Source organism: Aedes aegypti, chromosome 2 (genome assembly GCF_002204515.2).
Source record: "Aedes aegypti strain LVP_AGWG chromosome 2, AaegL5.0 Primary Assembly, whole genome shotgun sequence".
Lineage (NCBI taxonomy): Eukaryota > Metazoa > Arthropoda > Insecta > Diptera > Culicidae > Aedes > Aedes aegypti.
The window spans coordinates 23,593,666-23,605,766 of NC_035108.1; the positions used below are offsets into that span (position 1 = coordinate 23,593,666).

The 12,101-nt window shown below is 36.5% G+C and overlaps 1 protein-coding gene across 1 annotated transcript in view; it reads right to left on the minus strand.

The window, feature by feature from the left end:
- Positions 1-5,866: 5,866 nt before the first annotated feature.
- LOC5578050 overlaps positions 5,867-12,101 on the minus strand; it is a 28,326-nt gene continuing 22,091 nt past the window's right edge. The window contains exon 4 of the mRNA XM_001663622.2: positions 5,867-7,091. Within this exon, the coding sequence (XP_001663672.1) occupies positions 6,807-7,091 (285 nt within the window). The 3' untranslated portion in view covers positions 5,867-6,806. The remainder of the gene's footprint in view (positions 7,092-12,101) is intronic.

The following is a 12,101-nucleotide window of genomic DNA, read 5'->3' on the forward strand; positions in this document are numbered from 1 at the left end:
AACTGTATATGCTATGTATATGCTATGTTACTATTTCCTAGAGCCTAACAACTAAGACTATAACGATGTGCCCTTTTAAACGAAAATCAATGAAATAAACTCAGTCTTTTAGAACCTACCACTCAGTGTAAAACGGGTCATCTAGTGCCAATCCAAAATTTTCAACGACCGTTTATTTGAAAACTACATCTTCTCTCCATGTGATGCCCCGATTGCTTTGTGTTTCAAGGAATACATGAGAAGAAAGATACGTGAAGAAATACATAGAATTTATAAAAAAAAAACTGAGCCTTCAAACTGTCAAGCTAAAGTCCAGCAATTTGAGTTAACCAAAACACTTCCCCCTTCTATTTTTATAAAATTCAAACAAACTACGACGCAAATTATGTATGCCGATGGTAACCGCGTTTCAGCGATATTAACTCAACCATAACTCGAAACCTTTTTTTAATCATAGATTATTCATATTCTCAGTCACGTCATACTAGGAAAATTTGTAGGCTTGACTAGAATGCAAAGAAAAGTTATAAAGTTAAAGTTAAACTTAAATAAATCAATACTTAAGATTCGATGTTTCAAATGTTTGATTATGTTTGAAGGTAAAGTAATATATAAATCATACATATTAGAAATATATGATATTTTTTTCTTTAAAAAAATGTATCAAATTATTAAGTTTACTAAGATTTTTTTGAGTTTTCTAAAAGCAGGACATCTAGAACGTATGAACTGTTTTTTTACTTATAGAAGAGGTGTTCTTTTATCAGCCAAATATATGGCTTATATTAAAAATAAAATATCGCTCTTGAGGTATCAAAATGAAAAATGTCAACATTTGCTCTGGATTTCAATATATTTCGCTATAGTTTTATCTTTTGTAGTTTTACGTTAGATATATTAGTGAATCTTGGATTGCCAAGTATCAATTAAAAAAGGGTTTCAAACTAATTTCATCATTAACAAACACGAAAATGCTGCTCTTGGTGCATACTTGATTATGACAGTTTATCACTATCACATTAAAATTATTGGTCCAAAATAAACAAGGGTATGAACTGACTGTCTTAAGAACATATAAGTTGAAGATTTTTTCAGCATTAAACTTCAACATATACCGTGTTGATTCATATTACGGACACTTAAGACCTTAGAGAAGTATGACTCAGCATAGAGCATACTAAATAAATCATTCAGTATGATTTCTCAGCGTTATCGAGCGTCAGACATCCTTAGCTTTCGAATGCTGGGTAAAGAATACGCTTTCGTAACTTGTATCATTTTAAATAAATCAAAATGTGTGGCCTTTTCATGATTCGTATTCCGGACGCTTCCTCACTTTTGCCTCATATTCCGGACAGTTTGATTCGAATTCCGGACAGCTCATGGAAATCATTAATAGAAAAGTCAAATCATTAGTTGAAGTCGTCAAGCCACTAAAGAGACATCTAAGGCAGTTGGATGTTATAAGTTTGCATAGATTTTAATGGAAAAAGCTTATTAAAACGAGCCTCGAAAGTGAGAATTTTTGAACGGCAAAAATTGAAACATTTCGTGTGCAATGTTTTCCATACAAAGAAGAGTGTCCGGAATTTGAAGCTGTCCGTAATATGATTCAAAACGGTATCATCAAACTTCGAGAGTGGTCTTGGGCCCCTTAATGATCACGTGCTTTTATCGAAAGATCTCTCGGGATAATTTAACCAACAATTTCTTTGATGATACCAAATATTATGGATCAAGCGCATACAGCCTTGTATGCAAATGCTTTTATATCGTAACATCCATTTAATTAAGGGATTGTGCTACTGTGCCCTTAATATTGATTCCCCAAAATTTAATATCGTTTCATGGAACGTCAGTCCCTTGAATGTCTGTTCTCCGAATATCCCGTTTCACAATTTCCTACATTTCAGAACGAACCAGTCATTTGGTACGCAAACTGTCACTGAGAATTATTCTTGCACCTTCATGAACTGCATTACTTCTCGAAGAGGCAAGTCATTCGGAAAAATGGGATTCGAGGAAAATGGTTATTCGGGAAACTATCATTTGCGGAAACGACATTCGAGGAAAAGTAGCACAATCGTTTGATAAATAGTATGAAAAAATAATATGAGACAAAATATAGATATTATAAACATATAAAATGGAAAGAACTTACCAATATAATAAATAAATTGCTCAGCATACCCAATACGCTAATCAACATTGATCCTGATTGCATCGCTCGTTACCGCAAGAGTAGATAGCGCAGCTGAAGGACCAAATACTTTTATTCATTCGATATACGTCAGTTATGGTCCTAAAGCAAACAATATTTAATTGATTTTCGACAGGGCGTTAAGATGCAGCTGATCTACGTGGAACAAAGTATAATCATTTCAAGGTGTTGATACAGGTTAAGAAATTTGTTTGATTTTTACAGGGCGTTACGATTCAATTCGTTAAGGTGGACTAAGGTGAAATTGAATCTATGACCTCTATGGCCTTGGAATTTTCAATTAATGTCCTACAGGGCGTTGAGATGTACCTGTTCTTCAAAGGATAAGGTCAAATTACTCCTGGGTGTTGATATTGCTCAGAATGCATGCACATTTTAACATGCAATTGATGTTCTACAAAGTGTTAATATGATCTACATGAGACAAGATCAATTATTATACAGCTTGACAATTTCAATTGATTTCATACAGGGCATTAAGATGCAGCTGATCAATGTAGAATAAGGTGAAATTATTCCAGCACATTGATACAGTTTGTATCAACCTGACCTATATAAGATAAGCTTGAATTATTTCAGGGCGTTGAACAGGCTAAAATTTCCAATTGATGTCCTAACGTTAAGTTGTCCCTAATATACGTGAGAAAGGACCTATTAATCCAGGGCTTTGATATATTTTAAAAATTTTGATGACACCAATCAGAGCGATAAGATGCACCTGATCTTCAAATGATAAATCCAAATTACTCCAGGGCGTTGATACTGCTAAGAAATTTCTATTGATTTCCAATAGGGCGTAAATATGCATCTGATCTTGCAAAGATCAATATGGAAAAAAGACAAATTACTGTTGATATAGCTTGATCTATTGATGTTATACAAAGCTAAAGCTTGGAATTTTGAATTGATGTTGTACAGAACGTTAAGATGTACCTGATCTACATGGAATGATGTCTAATTACTCCAGGGCCATTAGCGTAACTTGAACTCAAATCTAGAGGGGGCTTGACCCTTCTGATAAAAAAAACCCCTAAGTAAAGTGTACACTTTGCATGAGAGTTAAAATTTTCTAGGGGGGGCTTGAACTTTTCTAGGGGGGTCTAAGCCCCCCCTAGCCCCCCCGTGTTTACGCCAATGTCCAGGGCGTTGATACAGCTTGGAATTTTCAATGGATATTGAGCATCAAGATGCACCTGATCTACGTAAGACAAGGTCGTAAGACAAGGAAAACAGTTATCGAATAATATGAAGTTGATTTACATGATACATTCAAATTACTCCAGAACGTTGATGCAGCTTAGAATTCTCAATTGATGTCCTACAGGGCGTTAATATGTACCTGAGAAAAAGTCAAATTATCCCAGGGCGTCAATACATATTAAAATTTGCAATCGATACAGGGCATTGAGGTGCACCTGATCTACGTAAGACAAGGTCAAATTAGTGGTGGGCGTATATACATCTTGACATTTGTCCCACACGTTGTTTAAACGCAGCTTATTTACATGGAAAAAGGGCAGCTTATTTACATCACTCCAGGGCGTTATTAATCTTGTGTGCGTTATCTTGTAATATTCAATTGATGTCCTACAGGGCGTAAAGATGCACTTGGTCTACGAAAAATGAGGTTACATTACTCCAGGACGTTTATAAAGCTTGAATTTTCTATTGGTGTCCTACAGGGCGTTGAGATGTATTTGATCGATATGTGATTAGGCCAAATTACTTTAATTAATAGAGCTTAAAGTTTCTATTGATGTCATACAGGGCGTCAAGATGCACTTGATTTACATGGGATGAAATGAAATTAATTCAAGGCATTTATATTGCTTGAAATTTTTAAATAATGTCCTACAGGGCGTTAAGATGCAACTGAACTATATGAGACAAGTTCAAATTACTCTATGGCGTCGATACAAATTGAAGTTTTCAATCGATGCAGGGCATTCTACGTATGACAAGGCCAAATCAGTCAAGAGCGTTTATTCTTCTTGAAATTTGTCCCACAGGGCGTTAAGATGCAGCTGAATTACATGGCACGAGTCCAAATTACTCCAGGGTGTTGATAATGCTTGGAATATTCAAGTGATGGATGTGATGGGGCGTAAACATAGACGTAAAGATGCACTTGATCTACACAAGGGAGGTCAAGTTACTCCTAGGCATTGATAAAGCTTGAATTTTTGATTGATGTCATACAGGGCGTCAGGATGCTACGGATCTATATGAGACTAAGTAAAATTACTTCAGGGCGTTGATACAGCTTGTAGTTTTCAATTTTGATCTACGTGAATATGGTCAAATTACTTAGTCAAATTGGGGCCTGGATAAAGCCGTAAAGAAATGGAGAAATAACTCTAGGGCGTTGATACAGCTCGTAAATTTCCATTGATTTTCTACAGGGCTCCTGTTCTACATGAAGTTTTATATGAAATGGGGTAAAATTACTCCAGAGCGTTGGTAGGTCCAGGTTGGAAATTTCGATTGATGTGGCTTGTTGTTGATTTCGCACATATTTTTTTATGACTTCGGGTGGAAAATTTAAAAAAAAATCTGGGAAAAGCTTCTTAGTCGTCGACTAAGCGCGACTAAGCAGGACGACAGGGCTGGGCGGATGTAATTCTGGCGAATAGTTTTCTGGCGAATGGTTATCTAGCAAATATTGCACAATCGAATAGCGATGGAAAACATAACTTTTGAAAAATTAAGTAACATTTTTTAGATAAATCTGGGAACATATTCCGGAATCAATATTTGACAACAGTTTGAATTACTGTCATTTATCTGAAGAAATTTGAAAGTTAAGCCTTAAAAAATGTATTGTAATTTCTCAGATAATAGCAATTTTGACAATTATTTCAATTTTTTTTATCGGACGTATACGTACTACCTTGAATCGCAAGTCAGTCCCATATGTTAAAAGTAGGCATTGAGAAAACGGGTTGTGAAGTTTCCAATCTTGTTTTCCATACGAATGTTCAAAAATTTCCAGGGGATTTTAACGTGTTTAAATCTTAATGAAACTGTTATATCTGATATCTATCCGAGAAAATTATAAAGATGAACAAAACACGATTCGTTTTTGTCTTAAACGATGCGAAAATCTGTAGTGGGACTGATATGCAGCTACTTTTCATTACGAGACAACTTTGACTTGCTGATTTTTCCTATTTTTTGCGAACAAATCTTATTAACTCATTAGTACAACTGAAAGAACATTGGAAGATGTGTTGAAAACTGAACTCAACTCAACTTTGACGAAAATGCTGATGGGATTGACTTGCGATTCACGACAGTATAATGTCCGTCAGAATTGCCACGATGATGTTGTGTAAGACAAGCTAGGTATTCTCACTATTATAGTTGTACAACATAAAATATAAAGAGAAAAATAAAGAGATTTTTGTCAATAACAAGAGTGATGTACATTGATTCAGAAAATTTTGCTTCGTATTAAATTATGTTTTTTATTTTTATTATCATCAAAAATCATGTGTGTGAGGGGGGGGGGGGGAGTTTGCCTGGATGATTCTGGAGCCCCCCCCCCCCGGCCCCCCTTTGTTCCTACGCCAATGGTCATTACGCAATTTAAGCAAAAATGTTTATGTTAAACAAGCTTTTCGGGTAAATAATAAAACGATGTAATCTAGTTCAACGAATACTTACATAAATAGTGTATATTTTACTGTATTTTTGAAGCATAGCGTATAATAATTAAATCATAATATATTCGACAAAATATGTAAAACCATCGTTCCACTGAGTCTTCTTACTATCAATGTGCATCACAAGGGCATTTATCTACGTATTATATATTACATCACGTGCACATTTCAATCCAAATTCGGAATGAAGACATCCAAAACAAACCTGTGACAGATATCATCCAAACACCTATCATCGCCCCCTTCTGTTAGTGATCCCCGACATGATCTCCAACCGTGCCCAAACAGGGATGGTTTGAGTGACAATGAAAAGGACAATCCAAAACAAACAAATCCAATTGCGATCGGCGCATATAAAAGTCTATCGATTTACATTGTCTCCGGCCTGTTTGCATGCCGTGTATATGCATGATTGCATGACTTTTGAGGGAGGCCCCGAATGACCCTCGTCACTATGCACTCCATGTCTGTGAGGGGTGTGAGAATTGTTTTTTTTTTTCCTGGGAGCCATTTTTTATTCAACAAACGTGCATCCAATCAGTTCGGTTGGACGCGAATTGAGGCCGGTGTGGAGGAAAGTGTGAGGGGTTCGATTTATGATATTATTTTCTACATGACAATTTTTCCACTGAATTACACTTCCAGGCCGATCGGGAGGGATACAAGGGGTCTCTAATGTCACATTACGGTTGCAGTACGATGGGAAAAAGGGCCCCACTTCCATACGATTCAATATTGGTTTCATGTTCGGTCCGTGTGCCACAGTATGTTCCTAGTGTGATGATAGCTGATTGGATACGGAGAGTTGCCTCCACTTCCTTTCGCGTGATGGTTTCCGAGTTTTTGGCATTGAAAGTGTCTCCCATCTCGAAGCCGATGGAAGCCTTGTTAGCATTTTTTCGGGCACTCCCCACCTTCTCCTAGAGGAGTTTTATTTTGCTGATGGTTTTATCATCCGTGCAAAGCAGCCTCGGAGCAGAAGGCCTGCTTCTGCTTCTGGGTGGAATGTCGCAACGGCTCATCCGGCTGCCATTACTGACGGGGACCATCATCATCTGCTTGCTCTGCAGCACCGTAGACACTTGTTTGCTTACCGCGGCCAAAATGGGATGAATTCCTTTGGTTGCGGTTGACTTTTTGCGGGGAGGTTCTACAGGGGCTTTTGTGTGCATCGGTTCCGCCGGGGAGCATTGGTTGAACGTGATCTGCAATGTAAGGGGGCAAAAATTAGAATCGAATAAATGTGCCATGTTTAATTAAAGTAGAAGCATGCATGACATGGGGCTATCAATTGGAACACAGTTCTAAGAGCGGCATAAGCACGTGTCTCACAATCGCCAAACTGGGGCTTGAACTCGACCCGAGTTCTAAAAGCAGACACGGCGGATCATGGGCGTAACCAGTATTGACAAAGACGTTATGCATCAATTTCCCAACATAAATACCCTTTTTGACATTTTGCCCATTTTTCGTGTGTGCGTTATATAGAGACCCTGGGAGTGTTGGCAAGTGTTTAACTATAAAACCGATTAATTGAACTCTTACTAAGAGTACTTAAGTGTGCGTGCAGTAAGCAACATGTTCGTTATCGAATTCCATCGAAGGAATCCGACACGAATGCACTCAGGTGTAAAGTGTCGTAAATACACAATCAATCAATCAATCAATCGAAGGAATGCTGAATCAAAAAAGTTGAATTATCTCAATTCATCTGAAATAAGTGTTATAACACTACATGTGTATGTTTTATCAATGACAGTTTCTCTGTTGAATACGATCTTGAAACAAACTATTAATGGAATCCCAGATCAACTTCAACATGCGACACTTCATTGATGGGTCTGGTATCAACGACTTCACTGGCTTCGATGTCTTCAATGTAAACTATACCGCCTTCCAAAAACTTCAAACTTTCAGTACACAACTGTGCAAGTGCTCATATAACAATTAGCTAAGAAGCTCGCTCTGTACAGAACTCTGAAGCAGATTAGCTGCATATTTTTTAAGGAATAGCTGAAGAAAAATCGAAGGAAGTTTAACAAGTTTGCGTTTCTAAAAAATCTTTACAAATATGTTCAATGAAATTTCCGAAGAAAATCTAGAAGAACCTAGTAAATATTCAGCAGAAATATAAGGAAAAACTCCCAAAAGAGATGTAGAAAACCTTAGAAGACTCTCTAGAGAAATTCCAGAAAAATATACTAAAATAATTTGTGAGCATCATTGGAAGATTAATTGCAGGTGTTGTAAAAAGTTTTGAGTATTTTGATGTCGCCGAAAGGAAGATCCTTGTGTATAGCCTAAAAACTTGAAGAAAGTCTTGAAGCAGTTGGGCAAAAATCTCTGGAGGAATGACCAGAATATGAAAATTGAAAAAAATACTAAAATAACCTTGAATGAATCTCTGTGGATATTCTTAGATAAATTCTTCTTTTTCTATTCGGATGAGCCACTGCAACCATTATTTTAACATATTGTGGCATTATCCGTTGTTAATTATTAAATTAAAAACTAAATTTAATTGAACCACCCTAATGTGGTACTAGATTAGGAGAACTAGTGATTCCTTTCGTTCAAGTATGGAAATGATTTCCAAGAACCAAAAAATCGCGCCAACGAGTGCTGGTAGATTTTAACTAGATCTTTAGCATCTCATATAAACCTTGACAAGAGCCAGATCAGTTTAGTCGAAAATAAACATCTAAACCTTTCGCACAGAGTTGCTTAATATCTATCATATCAGCTGATGGCTGATGGTCTAAATCTATCAGTATCACTTACGAACTATCAATTTCACTTTGATTTGACAACCAACAGCTGTGATTCGACATCGTACTCTAGAATCTAGATCATAATCACTGCAGTGATCATGTGCTATTTTTTTCAGTGACCAACACATAGTTTTAATGTACACACTAAATTTTGAGTGTATTAAAAATTTATAGTTCTGCTCAGACATGTTCTCTAAAATTCTGCAAGCAAATTTGTGTCGAAAAAATGTCGAAATTGTATAATAAAATTACATGGCATAAAGAAGTTTTTATCTAGGACGTTCCTACCAAGAGATAAAACTGATCTAGTTCAGTTATATGTTATTTAGATCATAACCATAGGGATCAAAATGTAGTGCAACTTAATCCAAAATACTTTGTCGAACATTCCAAACCCCTAGCATGAACATTCAGAGTACCTATGATTTTGGTATACAACGATCTGTCTCGTTAGGGATGCTCAAAATATTTTTCTGCTTCACATGCATTATTTTTCTAGGTCTCAAGGGTCATGAAAAACCCTAAATTACAACATCAGATTTGAAAATCGGTTGAGTCGTGGCTGAGATATAGCTGATTGCAATTTAAGGTACAACTGATTTTTGATCCCGGGACTCCTAATATTAAAGACTGCTAACTGCTAGATAAATAGATCCAATTTCAGAAACTCTTGCCAGTGACAATTACACATTACCCTACCTAGATGAGTTTTTTCATATGTATATTTTGAAGGATGAATCCGGAGCAGTCCATGAGCATTTTAAGTATATTGTGTTCAGTGTTGACCAATTTTAACTAAGATATCGTCGAAAAAATGCTATAGGAGCTCTGGAAACAATTACAAACGAGACCCATGAGGAATTCCTACTGAATTTTTAAGTAAAGTTCTTGTAAAAAAATACTATAAAAAATTGTAAAACAAAATCATTGAGAATTCTCTCGAGAACTCCAACGAACAAACTAGAACTATCCTTAAAGTATGTTCAACGGAAAAGTCCTGAAAATATGCTTCGTAGAATCACTGGTGATTAGACCTGTTCATTTTTTGAAAAAAAAAATACTTCGACTTTCTGTGCAACATCAAATTCCTAACTAATTAATCAAAACAAGTTATGTGTCCAAAAATGAGCCATTTTAGTAAAGATTTAGAGGTGTATCAAATCGATTTTGTGGTTTTTTGGTCTTTCTCACTGAAATACGTAATTGAAACCCAAACGTATTTAGTCAACAAATTTCAAAAAAAGCAATATGTTTTTCCAGTTTGACATATAAATTCCGAAAAAAATCTTTTTATATTTTGTATCCAATTTAACTCTCTATTTAATCTGAGAGTTATGAACATATCGTTCATACAACATTTTCATGTGGGAATTGATATTTAATGTGAAATAATTGAAAGTGTATCACTCTATACCCTAAAATCTCATAGGGTTGCCAACACAAATGCACTCTTTGAAAACCACAGTTATCCATGATTAAGACGTCATATCTTTGAACCCTTTGAACCCATCTTCATCGACTCAGCTCATCTTCATCGACTGGTGAAGCTCTTAGAAGTTTTTGTAGATGAATATCTGGAGGAGTACTTATGGAATTTCAAGGGAGATCTCTTAGGATTCTAAGGTTTATCCTTGGAGGAATTCTTGGATGAACACTTGATGAAATGCTTGCGAGTTTTCGTTGACGAATTTCTATAGGCATTCTTAGAACAAATACCTAATGTTTACTAAAGCATGTTTTTTGTGAAATGTTTTTTTGGTTGCATCATTGTAGCTGTATGAAATTGAAACTGATAAATCTGTCATAAAAAGCTCTTCTCGAGTCATTGTAGAACAGCTATAAGGTCAGTTATACAAAAAGCACCCTGTGACATAATTCCAGGAATATCTTATTGATTATCCTGGGCCATAAAGATAGAAGAATGCAAAAACAGTAGTCGTCATAATCCATTGTCACGTTATAACCTTGTAGGTTTTTTCAGCGCGAACTTTTGCCCCTCGCTAGGGGCCAAAGGCATGACTTTTAATACTAAATCTCAAATCTATCTCGAACGTAGTCTATATAAATAAAAATGGAGTGGTGTTTTTATGTCACAAAATTGCTTGAGAACGTGTTTGTGTGTATGAAATGCACAGAATATTAACCGGAAGAGGTCCCCGGGCAGCACTGGCTGAGGGAAAGTTGTGCATTTTTGACGTGGTGTTCGAATGGTGAAAAAAAGTGGAAATGTCAAAGTAAAATCGACGAAAAACATATATCCGAACGTAGAAAAGAGCAAAGTCGCGAGTGCAAGTTAAATTTCAATTGGGAAATATATAAAAAGTTAATAATTTAAAATTTTAAAAAGTGGAATTGATGTGAAAAAAAAAAAAGATCCATGACAGCATGCGCGGGGGAAGTGATAAGTGTTTGAGTGAACGCGGTCTCAGTAGTAGTGGTAATGAAAGTGATGTGGTGAACGTGTGGAGAATTACTGCTTGCGAGGCTTACCCACACCAACAGACTAGAGTGATCTCTCGGAAGGGGGAAAGAGAAGCGGGTATGAGTAAGATGATGGTACGATTAGAAAACTCGGCATGTACAATGGTGTTCAATTGGAGTGTTGCAAATTTGATACAGTGCCCGTTTGATTTTGGCAACTTTACCGTTCGATCTTTACTTCGAGAAGCCCAGCAAGCGGGTAAAGTTTTCGCATAAGCAAAGTATTCTGACCTTTTTTTTCGATTGTCGAGCAGTGCGCTTCGAGAAGACCAGCAAGTGGATCCGATTTTCGTACCGCCCTATCGCAGGAGTGGGAATTTGTTTTTTTTTCCGAATTTTGAACAGTTCCGTTGTAACTTGCATGAATAATACTCTATAGTTAACGGTGGAATAGTTCGACGACATTGTTTTGACGACCAGCTTAAAAATACTACAAGGATAAAAAAAAAACCGGTGAGATCTTTTCATGATGAATTGTATTATTTGATTATATTTCCAATCTTTTATGCATTTTGGGTTGGGTGGGACCATCAGGGCACCCGATTGAAGCGAGATGGATAGGAAGAGTGAAACTGTCAACTTCCTGTTGCCAACATTTCGTGGAAAAAAGGCGGGCTCTTCTTCCCATCTATTGGGTCTTTCTGACAAGCAAGGGCTTGATTGTACGACTGTTTGTGTGAACTTACTTTTGGAAGGAGATTCTTTTTCCCTTGCGGGTTTCGCGTAAGTGTCTCTGCTTACGGATCCGCCATTCGTTTTTGGCCCTTCAGTCATGAGTATGATTGAATACAAATAGTCATACAATCTTGATCAAATTGTTTTGTTGGAACAGGCCATTGCTACCGGTGGATACCTTGCTACAATAGATGGCAGCTTATATCATCATCATCAATGCACAGAATATTAACCAGAATAGTCGGAAACAAGAGAGCGAATGGAACTCTCATTTCGTATGGGATGTAT